This window comes from Taudactylus pleione, unplaced genomic scaffold, assembly GCF_031769625.1.
Source record: "Taudactylus pleione unplaced genomic scaffold, aTauple2 ptg000179l, whole genome shotgun sequence".
Lineage (NCBI taxonomy): Eukaryota > Metazoa > Chordata > Amphibia > Anura > Myobatrachidae > Taudactylus > Taudactylus pleione.
This window is the reverse complement of record NW_028284581.1, coordinates 7,500,099-7,515,198: the sequence shown is the minus strand read 5'-3', so window position 1 is coordinate 7,515,198 and position 15,100 is coordinate 7,500,099. Positions and strand designations below refer to the sequence as shown.

At 43.1% G+C, this 15,100-nt stretch overlaps 1 protein-coding gene across 1 annotated transcript in view; it reads right to left on the bottom strand.

Annotated features, from left to right (window-relative positions):
- The window catches only part of CDKAL1 (CDKAL1 threonylcarbamoyladenosine tRNA methylthiotransferase), a 1,097,522-nt gene that overhangs the window by 213,877 nt on the left and 868,545 nt on the right, over positions 1–15,100 (bottom strand). The window contains exon 13 of the mRNA XM_088475853.1: positions 78–140. Coding sequence (XP_088331979.1) covers positions 78–140 — 63 coding nt within the window. The remainder of the gene's footprint in view (positions 1–77; positions 141–15,100) is intronic.

Here is a 15,100-nt window from a genome sequence, read left to right as displayed (position 1 = left end):
AACACTCACCCTAAGTAAAGCATTGAGCAAACACAATAAGCGTGATGATGTGACTTGCCTTTGATGTAATATCTTACCTTGTGGTCGTACGGATTATATGAATGAAAAAGTTGGGACAGTTCTTTTGTTCGTTGTTTTTTCTGCAAACAAATGAAAAATTGTCATCTTTAACATGCTTGAGACAAAAAGATCAAAAAAAAAATCATAAAGAGTTTTCTTATAACTTAAACAAATATGGAGTCTTTTGTTTTTTTTTGTTCTGCAGAAGTGAAATTTTTTTCTACTGAAATGGACAAGGGAGTTAATGGATTAAAACTGCTTAATATAATACAAGAATGTGTATAATTACAATAAGTCTGTTTTGTATGTAGAATTGCTTGCTGTGTGATCTATTCAGAAGTACAAAGTTTGTATCACAGTCTCTTTAATGTTCTGTTTACTCAATGATGCCTGAATAATCTGTTAGAAAGCATTATCAGATATGGCAGGTTAAAGACTCTTTTACACGAGAAGTACCTGCATTGTCCCTCTGTTCAGCATATCACAACACAAAACACAGGCACACACCATGTGCAGTCCAGGTAAACTGAGGCAAGCTCCCATAGACAAAGATTTTAGGGGCAGCAAACTGTAGGCAATACATTTAAAACTGTATTTTTGTTTTGGCTTCAAAGTTCTAAATTAGTGACCTCTAATGTTTAATTTATCACAATAAATAAAATTTGGAACTTGAGTACAAATTAGATTTCTCCACATATAGTATATATGTTATGTGACATGCTTTTGTGAGCAGAGCAACAATTTGGTTTTAAGAAGTCTATTAATGAAAATTGCTGCTCATAACGAAAGAAAAAAGTTTTTTCAACATCGCTGTGACACTCGCCGACATCAGTAATATTAGTCCTATTGCTTGCTAGGCCAGTTAGTTATCCATCAGCACATCCACCAGCCGATTTACTGACTATCATACGAGTTGTAGAACTGGAAGCCCAACTTGGGATTCCAGTTTCAATAAAAAATTGAAAAAGCTGATTTAGTTAAAAAAAATTAAAATAATTGTGGACACTCATAGCTAACGCCATCTTGAAATGGCATTTGCTAGAGCAGGAAAGCAGTGGTTCTGGTACTGTCACTGACCATGACATACAGGGTTTCCTATGTATTGCAGCTGCCTGCGAAAGCCTTCACCAAGATTTGGGGCTGTCAAAAATAGGCAGAAATACTCAATCAATTTTCTCAGGATTAAGGGCTTCTGCCTATGATAAATATAATGGTAAATGTTTCCAGCCCAACCACAACCACATCAAACCACACAAGTCTACACATTCTGTAAAATGCAGCCTGGATTGGCCATTCCACAGAAATTAAGTTTTGTCGTTGCTAGAACTTCTTATTTTGCACACAACTCGCTTCTTGCTAAATTTTGATGCGCTATTTATGACATACAAGATTACTAGTGGATCAACCATTACTTAAAAAACAATGTATTGTCAAGTAAGTGAGTAGACTAATAAGGGCAGGGCCAGATTTACCAATAGGCAACCTAGGCGTCCGCCTAGGGCCCGAAGAGTCCCAAGGGGCCCGCGATCGGGCCCCCCGAAATCCGTCCCTGGGGAGAACCTGCTGCACTAGTTGAACTGCTGCTAGACACACAGGCAATATAGCAGCAGCAGCACGACTCCATTTCATGCTCCTCACCTCAATCAGCTCCGCCCCCGTGATGTGTGCACTGCTGCAGTCACAGCGAATGCAGCCAGGTTCCTCCGTTCCCCTTCCCCTGCAATGTAGCCAGCCCCCTACCCGCTGCTTATCTAACAAGCGCTGCTGTAGCCAGCTAACCCCCCAGTTACAGCGATAACAGCAGCTGCCCCCGCAGTGCATCCTCCCACAGTGTGGCAAGCTCCCTCCCCAGCAGCATGCGCATCTAGGCAGTCCCATCCAACCAACCTCCCTCGCAGCTAAGGCCAGCCCTCCCCCCCATAGTCACATTGATGGCAGCTGCATAACCACCCTGATAAGACTCCCCCCCCCCCCCACGCAGTGCAGGCAGCAGCATGCGCAGATCTAGGCAGCCTCCCGCAGTCACGGTGAGTGGAGCCCTCTTTCCCCCCCCCCAGTCACAGTGCAGCCCTCCTCCCCCTCTCTGCAGTGTGCATTGCGGCCAGCCTCTACTGGGAACCGCAGGAAACTTCCACTCCCCTGACTGATATCACCCCCAAGTGAGCTCCATAGGGTGATTGCACTGGACACTGGTGTTCTGCCTGTGAAGACAACGTCCCACTCTAGACTGGGTAAGTTTAACGTAAATGTTTTTTTTATAGTATTAAATAACACACCTGTTCTTTACTGTATATATGTAAAACTGTGTCTATATATATATATATATATATATATATATATATATACAGTCAGGTCCATAAATATTGGGACATTGACAGAATTCTCATATTGTGGCCTCTATTCACCACCACAATGACTTTGAAATGAAACAAATAAGATGTGATTTAACTGCAGACTTTCAGATTTAATTTGAGGGTAATTACATCCAAATCAGGTGAACGGTGTAGGAATTACAACGGTTTCTATATGTGCCTCCCACTTTTAAGGGGCCAAAAGTAATGGGACAAACTAAACAATCCTAAATCTAACTTTCACTTTTTAATACTTTGTTGCAAATCCTTTGCAGGCAATTACAGCCTGAAGTCTGGAATGCATAGACATCACCAGACGCTGGATTTCATCCCTGGTGATGCTCTGCCAGGGCTCTACTGCAAATGTCTTCAGTTCCTGCTTGTTCTTGGGGCATTTTACCTTCAGTTTTGTCTTCATCAAGTGAAATGCATGCTCAATCGGATTCAGGTCAGGGGATTGGCTTGGCCGTTGCATAACATTCCACTTTTTAACCTTAAAAAATTCTTTGGTTGCTTTTGCAGTATGCTTTGGGTCATTGTCCATCTGCACTGTGAAGCGCCGTCCAATGAGTTCTAAAGCATTTGACTGAATATGAACATATAATATTGCTGAAAACACTTCAGAATTCATTCTGCTGCTTTTGGAAGCAGTGACATCATCAATAAATACAAGGCAACAAGTTCCATTGGTAGCCATACATGCCCATGCCATGACTCTACCAACACCATGCTTCACTGATGAGGTGGTATGTTTTGGATCATGAGCAGTTCCTTTCCTTCTCCTTACTCTTCTCTTCCCATCACTCTGGTACAAGTTGATCTTTGTCTCATCTGTCCATAGGATGTTGTTCCAGAACTGTAATGGCTTTTTTAGATGTTGTTTGGCAAACTCTAATCTGGTCTTCCTGTTTTTGTGGCTCACCAATGGTTTACATCTTGTGTTAAACCCTCTATATTCACTCTTGTGAAGTCTTCTCTTGATTGTTGACTTTGACACATATACACCTACCTCCTGGAGAGTGTTCTTGATTTGGCCAACTGTTGTGAAGGGGTTTTTCTTCACCAGGGAAATAATTCTTCTGTAATCCACCACAGTTGTTTTCCATGGTCTTCCCGGTCTTTTTGTGTTGCTGAGCTCTCCGGTGCATTCTTTCTTTTTAAGAATGTTCCAAATAGTTGATTTGGCCACACCTAATGTTTTTGCTATCTCTCTGATGGGTTTGTTTTGATTTGCAGTCTAATGATGGCTTGCTTCACTGATAGTGACAGCTCTTTGGATCTCATATTGAGAGTCGACAGCAACTGATTCCAAATGCAAATGTCACACCTAGAATCAACTCCAGACCTTTTACCTGCTTAATTGATAATGAAATAACGAGAGAATAGCCCACACCTGTCCATGAAATAGCTTTTGAGTTGATAGTCCCATTACTTTTGGCGCCTTAAAAAGTGGGAGGCACATATAGAAACCGTTGTAATTCCTACACCGTTCACCTGATTTGTATGTAATTACCCTCAAATTAAATCTGAAAGTCTGCAGTTAAAGCACATCTTGTCTGTTTCATTTCAAAGCCATTGTGGTGGTAAATAGAGGCCAAAATATGAAAATTATGTCAATGTCCCAATATTTATGCACCTGACTGTATATATATATATAAAGACATATATATATATATATATATATATACATATATAGCTAAGGTGCAGCACTCCCTTATAAAAAAGCACACAGACCACCAAGGAAATAAAGGAACGTTTCAGTACTTTAAGTATTATCTTCGTACTGAAACGTTCCTTTATTTCCCTGGTGGTCTGTGTGCTTTTTTATAAGGGAGTGCTGCACCTTAGCTGCATACTCAATACTTTTTGTGCGGGCACCCGTGCAGAATATGTATCGTTTTTTGGAGTGCCGGACCTGCACCACAACATCCGGTCTCAGCATCAACGTCGCACAGGAAGTGACGTGACGCTGAGCCTAAACACGTGAGATCGGGAGAGGACAATCACAGCCCGGAGTACAGTCTGTGTACATGTAACCATAGAAACCGACGTTGTGCGACGTTGATGCTGAGACCGGATGTGTGGCGCTGGACGTCAGTGATCAGCGGGAGACGGGACAGGTGAGTGTTGTTCTGTGGGTATTTAAGCTGATATTGAGTTATTATTCACTATGTGTGTCCTGACGAAGGGGCGCTGGACCCCGAAACGTAGCAAGCAATAAAGCACCGTTGTTGAACAAGTTACAAGCCTTGGAGTGCCACCTCATTTTTTGATTCCTGCATTAGAGGGGTGGATCCCACTCGGGAAAGGCACCCAAGCAAGGTTACATTGGCTGCAGCGGCCGACTGAGTGCGGATATTTTGATTTATATATATTTATATATATATATATATATATATATATATATATGTCACTAGCTATTGTGTATGTGTTTATTTTCTTGTCTGTTCCTCAACCTTCTCTTGTCTCCCTCTTTCCTTCTGTCTCACAATATTCTTCTCCTTTCCTGCCGTCCCCTCTGTTCCTCCAAACTTTTTCCCGTTCCCTCTGTACGTCCCCATTTCCTCCCATCTCATTCTGTCCATCCCCCTTTCTTCCCTTCTTGCCCTATTATAATATATAATGCGATCTAGTAACAACTACTGTAATAACTGTGCATATATTACACAAATATATATATATATATATATATACACACACACACACATATATATTAAAATATGTGTATATAATATAACATGTGTATCTTGCTCCAACAAACATATCATATAACATGTGTATCTTGCTCCAACAAAACCTATTGTTTAAGGGAGGGGGGGGCCCAAACCGTATCTTGCCTAGGGCCCCGTGAGGTCTAAATCCAGCTCTGAATAAGGGGTCTATTCATCCTTACTTATTGTAGACAGGCCCAGCGGCAGGGGGTTATAAAGAGTACCCCTGTCCTGGGCCCCGAGGTCCAGAGGAGCCCCAAGGTTCAGGGGCCCAAAACTGGGCTGCTGCACCGTAGTTATTTCTAGAACGACCACTGCCACCCTTCCAGCATGGCAAAAGTAGGGAAAGAAATCAAGTCACCCCACCACCCCTGGTTACCCCTGTCACTTGGTCCAGTCCGTGCTGCGCATGATATGAAAGATCTTGTGACGTCATTGCGCTGCTCCAGCCCTTCCTTGCTCTGTCCCTGCCGCCGCGGCTCAGAAAACCTAAGAAGAGGGGAGCAGCAGAGCAGGAGCCGCTGCCCACCGGGTAGAGTCAACTTCATGCTACCGGCTTGCAACACCACCACTGTCCCTAAAGACACCCGTCCCTCACTGGCTGGAAGTCCCACACATGAAGCAGAGTGACGTGGACTGGCAGTGCTGCAGCTGAGCCTGCACCACCAAAGACTGTGAAGTTAATTCAAGTGACAGTGTATCTTTACTGTATTTATACTTATATATGGGAAATTATGGGATATATTATTCAAAATAAATACGCTATGTTGCTGCTGCTGCTAATATATATATATATATATATATATATATATACACACATATATATGCACATAAAAAATATATATATTTATTAGCAGTAGCTACTTAGTATACAGTATTTTATTATTTTTTATATTGCTTTTATGTTAATTTTATGAGGATTGCTAATTTTGTGAAACCCTTGTTATGCAAATTGTTATTTACTGTTATAACTGAACTGTAAAAACATATTTCCTCATTTCACTTGGATATTAAAAACAATATATTTTTTAAAGTCAACCTCTGCTTATATCCAATTTTTTTAATCAATTTCAAAGCTGATCGTATATATAAGGTGCATTCGCTCTGGGTACGGGCTGCCGACGCTTGGGACCATGGCAGTCAGAATCCTAACAGGGTTAAGATACCGACACCTATCAGTCAGTATCCTAACCCCGTCTCCCTACTATTAACCCTCTCTCCATGGTGCCTAAACCTAACCTCCCCCCGTCACCCTAAACCTAACCTTCCCCCTAGTGCCTAACTCCTAACCCTGCCCCCTAACCCAAAAACTTACCATCGGTATGCTGGCACCAGGATTCGAGCAGGTGTTGGGATTCCGGCACCGGCATTCTTAGCACCGGAATCCCTGCAGTTGGTATTATGACCATATCCTGTGCATTCTACATTTATACGACCATTACCTCTGGACGTAAAATTAAATATAAGAAACTGTATTTTGATGTATGGGTGCGGGGATCGAGGGTGGTGGTGGGGGTCCCCAGAGATATCAATGCACCGGGCCCCAAGATTTATGTTGCCTGCCTTGATTGTAGATGAAAAGATTATTGTTTCAACTACCATTGTAGAAATTAAGTAACCAGGCTATTCATTATAAAGGTAATACAGGAAATATCACGCAACCACCTTGCAAGTCATCATGTGGCACGTCATTCCCATAAATAATATGGGGACCTACATCATACTTGCCAACATTAAGCTCACTCCTTCCGGGAGGGAGCTGAATGTCTGTATGTAGCGGGGGGCGTGGCCAGATAATGACACTGTTATGGGGGGTGGGGGAGCCGGGAGGCTTGCCTGCCGTTCGGGAGGGCCGGGAGCTGCACCCGATATTCGGGAGGCTCCCACCCAAATCGGGAGGGTAGGCAAGCCTCACCTACATTTATCCAACTGAATGTTTTTGGAGTTTGATTTCAGGAACTGGTGTTAGTTCCCGGATTCCCACTTCTCCCACGGATCCTCAGTTCATGCACGCGCAGTAACATTGCCAGGTTGAACCTGACAGCATAAACCTTCGCTGCTAAAAATTAGTGTTAGTGTGCGTGGAGACAGCTGCATTTCAGAGCAGCTGTCCCCACACCGAAGCAATACTGAAGTGTTTCAGTATTTTTGGTATCTGCTGGCGGAGATCTGCATGCCTAATTAATGGGGGCCAATTGGGACACAATGCGGAGTATGCCTCGCAAAGACCACAATTTAAGCATTGTTCTATATAAAGATGTAGCAAGCATTAATGCAAGACCTGTTGCGCTTATGAGTTACCATTTTAGCCAACTTTAAAATAGTGTAACTTTCAAAAACTTTAATACGTTTTGCTTGTAGCACCGGTGTTGGTAGCACAGGGGGCTGTTACCACGGGACATAGTTCATTTCCCGCCGGGCAGGATGCCGGCGCCGGAAACCCGACACCAATCAGAATCCCAGCGCCAGCATCCCGACCGCCGGCATCCTGACTAAGTATTGGCGTTAGAGGGAGGGTTAGGCACTAGGGGGAGGTTTAGGCTTAGGCTGTGAGGGGGAAGGTTAGGCTGCAGGGAGGGAGGGAGGTTAGGGTTAGGCTGCGGGGAGGGAGGGTTAGTATACTTATCTGCAGGTGTCGGCCACGTAACCCAGTCGGAATGCCACCGGGATCCTGAGCACTGACATCCTGTACCCAACCCGTTACACACATTGCGTTATGTACTCATTCATTAATAACATTTAGTGTACAGTCTAGATCGGGGATGGGTAATAGACGGCTCCTCGAACATTCAGTTTGTTATAGTTTATAAAACTTGCTTCAAATGTTTAATGACAGACACCTATTTGTAATAACCTATTTCTTTGGTAAAATATATTGTTCCAACCTTTTATTGAAATTAAGGGTAATGTGCGGCCCTTTTTGTAAGGATAAAGGACTGCCCAGTGTTGCCCAGAAGTGTATCAGGTTGCCTATCACTGGTCTGGTCTAGATGCTCTAGAAGTCATAATGATCACTTTCGTCTGTCACTTTTTATTGTTAAATACAACTAAATGATTTTTACACAATAAATCATGAAGATAGGTGGTTTTCTATCGATGCAATAGATAACCAGCCCTATAATAGGCTCCTAAGTTCTAAAATACCATTACCTACATCACCGTACAGTCTTCAAGTCGCACATTGTGTGCGTAAACTGCATACATCAACTGCAATTGGCATTAGGTTGTACCGAAAATAAAATTTACATATTACTGTAGAGAGAGAAAGAACTGTTTACCATACGAAATAACCTTCAGCAGTTTTTAGGAGACAATGCAACGCTTCACACTTCAGCCATGAATAGAGACTAGAGAATACTCTTTTTAATTTGTATTTCACATAATGCTCAGGCTGAGAGGTGAAAGTCTCTACAGACATTCCTAATATTCAGGCAAAGCATTTTTTGTTTAGGATAAATCCTTCCTTTATTACATTTTAAAACTTACAGTACACAAGAGAAACGACACAAGAACACATCCCTTTATTTCACTCTAATCAACGATAGATATTAACATATCACTAGTCAAATTAAAGCAGCGTTCCCACAATTTTATTTCTTAAACAGTAAATTAACTACCTTTTAAGCATGCATCAGATAGCACATTTTCTCAGCAGACTATACTTGTGCACATCATTATCTCCTTTTAAAAATCTCTCTTGAGGTTGCAAATATGGCTGCCAGTTACACAGACTTCCAAAATATCTGGAGGATGGGGATGATTTTACAACAGAAAGACATACAGGTCAGAGGGGCATTCCAAAGTCTCTCTGCTCAATGCATCACATAGCTGTAGTTCTATGGCAGTCTATGATACCATGTAGAAGTATATATCATTAATTACATCCAGAAAACAAGTAACATAGATTAAATGGTAGATACCATAATTGTTCTTATGGCCTGCCACAGTGATTGAGATTTTGGAAAAAAATAAAACCGCAAATTTGGACTTCCCCGCAGGGGGCAATGGCAATTCCCTAGGCCCCACTAACTGAGAGCCCCACTCTCTACCTTGACAATTATTTGCAGTCTATATTTTGAACTGATGAATTTTCCACAGTTAGTGAAATTACAGTGATCTGGGGTGTATAGATTAATCAGAAGAGTACAGTGCGTTTTGAGGGGTGCATACTTTATACTGGGCAGGGTAGATGTGGTGGTATTACAGTGGTCTGGGTCTGTGGCAGGGTCAGTATATTATACTGGCCTTAGAGGGGAACAGACATTATACTGGTCTGTGAGTTAAAAATATTGAAAGAGACTAAGTGGTGTTGCAATAACAGGGCTTGCAGGAGTAGGGTATCTACAGTGGATTTAACAGGACTGGGATATTAGTGAGCAGGAAGGAGTGGGGATATTTTTGTGGAATGGGAAGGGTGTGGATATTACAGTGAGATAGAGCAGTATAGAGGAGAGCATAGGGAAGGGAAGGATGACTAGGGATGTTGCAATGGGCTGGAAGCAGTAGAAACATTACATTTGACTGAAAGATATGTAACATTACAGTGGTCTGGGAAGACTGGAGCAGAAGGGTTATTTACAGTGGGCTGGTACTCATTTGAAGAATGGAGACCAAGAGGATTCACTCATTCCTTTTTCCAAAGAGGGCCTAAGTATTCCAGGAACCTGACCAGCATTAGCAGGTAATAAAATCAGCAGTACATTCTGTCCTGATACTGGTGGGGCAGTCACAATTTTGATGACTAACCACTCCATCAGGACTTTGGGCCTGATTCAGAGCCGCTCGTAAGCGGGGGCTCGTTCGCTCCGAGCGATGTTTGCCCAACTGCGCATGCGTACGGATCGTTATACGCATGCGCGAACCAGTCAGTGCGGCCGAAATTCATGTGCTCGCAAAATAGCGAATGCCTGATAATTTGAGTGACAGAAAGAGGCATATGTGGGTGGTAACAGGGGAAGGTGCTTGAAAACGGGGAGTGGAGATCCAAACGCAGGCGTGCTTAAAGGTCAAAACGGGCGTTTTATGGGTGTGCATAATTAAAACAGCAGCGTCATTGACCACGTCACTGGGTTATTTTATAGCCAGAACTGCTCGCAAGATTGTTGTAGCAAAAACCAACCACAAGAATAGCGAGCAGTTCATACGCTGGTCGATGTACTCGATTAATCTAATAAATAGCGGACATGACGTAGGATGCGAGCGGCCAGGGGGCGTATTTTTCCAAAAAACGACTGCAAATTTTGTTCGCTCGTTCAGACCTAGAGGCGTGAACAGACCGCAAAGAGCGAACGGTTCATTTCAATAGCCACCCCTATTTTCTGGACGAGCGAGCGCTAATTGCGTCCGGCTCTGAATCAGGCCCTTTGTCCACACTGCAAGGACAGTTGGGAGGTATGACCTGATTCATACATGCTTTGCTGTGTGTAACTGTAGCAGTAGTGCATGCAGCATTGCCCTTGCATTTCAAGTGGATGAGAAGAACGTCCTTACACTGGTTACAATTATACCCATGCCCCTGGGCACTGTGCAAGCTCTCCACTGGCTCCACTTCCCTTTCAGAACCCAATTTAAGGTTCTCACACTCACTTACAAAGCCCTCAGCCATTCCTCTCCCATTTACATCTCGGATCTCGTCTTCCTTCACTCTCTTGTCCGCCCTCTTTGTTCAACAAATGCACGCCGCCTCTCATGCCAATTGATTACTTCCTCCCACTCCAGCCTCCAAATTTTGCCCGCGCAGCTCTTCACCTTTGGAACTCTCTCCTTCTTCCCATCAGACTCTCCACCTCTCTACAATCCTTCAAACGGGGTCTCAAAACCCACTATTTCATCAAAGCCTTCCAGCTCTCATCTTAACTTGCTGCTACATACTCCTTCGTCCTTGCCTACCCCATCTGTGTCACACCCGTTTGTCTGTGCCTCCCCTTTAGAATGTAAGCTCTGATGAGCAGGGCCCTCCACCCTCTTGTGCTTCTCCTTAATCTACCTTCATCTACTTCTTACTCCCCACTAGGGCACCTAACACTTGGTTACTTGCTCTGTTGCTTATCTGGGTGTTATGGTCGCGAAAGTAGCAATGTATATTATGCATGTCCTGTATTGTATTGTACTGTAATTCACCCAATTTGTTTATGTACTTTGTAAGGCGCTGTGGAACACTTGTGGCGCCATATAAATAAATGAAAATAATAATAATAAAGAAGAACCCCAAACTGTATACAGAATATGCTGGCGCTATAATAAGTAACTGTTAATAAAATAAGAATCACTTTGGTGAGATGAACATAGAATGTAATCTCCCCTTATGCCCTTCTGGTAGCTGAACTCACCCCCTCAGGCAGCTGGCCACACTTTTTCAGTTGCCCTCTACCATTACATTCCACCATTGGGCCATTAATGCTCCAGTTCCACATTGTTTGGAGAGAAATCTCTACAATGAGTATAGCTTATACAGTGCACATAGGCCCCTGAGTCATGGGGGGAGTTCACACTGCACACCCTGCAACCATCAAATGGGTGACAGCGCCGTGTCTCCAGTGCATTCTTCCAAAATATTAAGACATCAACAGAAACAGACATTTTTCCAAAGATATTTCTCACACACACACACACACACACACACACACACACACACACACACACACACACGAGACTCTGCTAAATCATCACACGGGAGAGGTCCCATGGAAAGTGCAGATGAGAACCCTCATGTGTTAAAACACCACTGACTGTATGTAATTTCTTTGTGTCATGATCCCCTCAATGTACAGCACTAATACAAGAGCACTTTGCAGATAAATAATAGTAAGGGGCATATTTATCACAATCTCTATCTCAGATGCTGATGGGATGTGATACATTCACAATGCAATATTTGAATACATTGCAAGGATGTCTAAAGTATTGCATGTAGGGATAGAGCCTGCGAGAAAGCGCTGTCCCTGCAAATCTCTCCCCCCACATTTCTCAGGGTATTATTTGCATTCATTACATGCTGTCTGATGACTAACTTACTGCACTTAGGCTTACTCTGGTATGTTTAATGAGCTCATGTGTTTGTTTTTCACTCAATACAGAAGGGTGCATGCATGCTTACACTATTTGATGGGATATTGTTAATTGGCTGCTGCGCGGCATTCCAGTAGTTGAAATCCCGACCTGCGGCCAGAACACTGGCACCGGAATCCCAATATCAGTTGAGATGCCGACGCTGGAATCCCGAAAGCCAGCATCCCGAACGTGAGTGTAGCGGGTTTGCTTTACGCTTTGCAAGGGGGGGTTTTAGGTACCACCGTGGTGGGGGGGGTTAGTCAGGCTGCGGTCAAATGGGGTTAGGTTTGGGCACCACCGGGGGGCGGTTAGGCATCAAGGGGAGAGGGTTATGTTTAGGCACTAAAGGGGAGGGTTAGGGTGCGCAGGGGGAGGGTTAGGATGCAGGAAGGGAGCGTTAGGGGGTGACGGGAGGAGAGTTAATATACTTAATGAGCTCCTGTTGGGATTCTAAACAATCGGGATGTCGCTGTTGGTGTTATGACAGCCGGCAACCCGACTGCAGGCCTCCCGTACCCAACCCCCATTTGGTTGTAGCTTTACTTTCACCAATGAAGCTGCACTGTACAAATATTCCATGGTCCAAAGCAAGCTAAAAGAAAATTAGTTTAAAGAGGATGGACAACAACAACTACCTCGGTTATTCATGTTAATCCTTTATTTTTAAGTTTTGAAGAAAACCAGTAATTACTGTCCTTCACACACCACAAATATCACTCAGAAACACTTTGTGAATTATATACTATTGCTTTGGAATAAGGGCAGAAAGATTAATTGTGATTTCATTATATATCATACTAAATTAACTTAAATATCAACCTTAATATAATTGTATATACACAAACTAGTTAAACTACTCTATATCTAGCAGGCCCAGATTTGTGTAGAGGCCACATATACACATTTACAGTCTGTGCATTTCAAAGGCTGTTTCTATATAGTATGCCTGTATTATACAAGATTACCGTTAGGATATTATTATATAATACAAAGTGGAAGTCAGGACTATGAATCCCTATGGCATCAGACATTAAGGGGCCTATTGATCAATTAATATTTGTGTGTAACCAAAAAATATTATGTATCCCCTGAATGTATGTAAGGGGAGACCCCAGCAGATATTGATTGCAAAAGCAGAAACCTATAGACGCTGCTTATTTGCCGAATTTACTTTGGCTCCAGGTAGCTAACATCATCTCCAGTTGTTAAAGCCATTGTATTCTATGGGTTACTTCCTGAAGGAGAAGTTTAGCAAATAGCGGAGATAAGAAATTATAATTATCGGGTCTAGAACTCTATAATTGATAAATAAGCCCCTAAGAGTAAATTAAAAGTTATGGAGGCAAATAGAAGTTAAATATTCAGACCTGGTAGTAAGACACAATAGTCATCACAGATATAGATATATTTCTAGCCCATGTCTGCTATTATAAAGCAATGTGCACTCATGTGTCAGCAAATTCAGCAATGACTGACAGGTGCACGTGATAAAAGCAGCAGCCTCTACAACCTAATGCCACAGGCTAATCATTGCAATCTGCACAATTGAGAAGATGACACTGTATTCTTTAAAATCATCCTTGACAATTGACATTCTCTTCAGACAGTGAATGTTAGCTTTCAAGACACATGTCAGAATGTAATAGGGGTGGGGGCACACAAGGTAGAATGGACTCTACTTAACGGGAAGCAACTCGGGTGACTGCACTGAGACACCGGTAACAAGCCACTACTCTTGACCTTCATTACAATCTATTTTTGGGGTAATATGAGAAGTGAAGTTGTAAAATGAATGAAACAAATAAACATTGTTGCATACAGTATGATTTATGCTTATAGTTTCTATAGGATCTGGAAGTTGCACACACACTGCAGAGATCTTAAATGGACTCACTAAAGAGAGATTGGTAAAAAAAGAGAGAGGAACCATTCCGACAATGCCAGCTGCTGCATGGGCTAGCAAATAGGACTGCCAGCTTCTGCAAAGATTTATTTTTCTTCATAACAGAAAATACAAAGTCACTAAAAATATCTGTCGGCTTTTACTGCATCTTGTGACATAAATGCCTGAACCTGATGGCCCCAACTTCCTAACCCAAGCATAGCATGTGCAGGAGTCGTATCTTCATGAAAATTCCAGAGCAGGTACATGAGGGGTGAGATAGGGCAGAGATGGGAGACAGGTGAAAGTTGTATCATACTTACCGATATTCCGATTTTCCTCTCCAGGAGTTGCCCGGAGAGGAGATGCAGGTGGGTGGCGATGGTGGCTGGGGCCAGACGATCTGCATCATCGAGCCCCACCCCCTCACTGTAAAATGCTGGGAATCCTGCATATTTGACTAGGGGGTGGGGCTAAATGACGCAATTCTCATAGAATGGCATCATTAGGCCCCGCCCCTACTCACAGACCCGCCGATCCCAGAGAAAATTCTCCCCACTCTGCCCAGTTCACTAGAAAGAGGGTAGAAAGCGGGAGAAGTGCCTACTTTTCCGGGGGTGTGGGGGAATACCCAAAAAATCGTGAGCCTCCAAGTAGGCAAGTATGAGTTGTATTCTATTCAGGATTCCTCCCTAGAATCACAACATTTCTATTCTGCACTGACTAAAACAGTTCTTGGTTTTATACCTTGAAAAGGTTTTGCATACTCCTTGGGGAGGATGGACCAAATTTTTATGGGGGGGGGGCACACTTCCCTAGAAATTCCAGCAATGGTCTGACCTGTTTGGGGATGTTTGCCATTATGGCAGGGGGACCCCACGCTGTTTGTTCCCCTGCTATAGCGTCAACCCCTTGGCTGGTTCAGCCTGGTGCTGATTATTGGAAAATAGGGGGATCCCTACGCTGGTTTTACCCCTATTTTCCAATACCAGCCTAGGTTCAGAGGCCGGGGACTGGTTATGGCTTTGGGGAAGGGCCACATGCTA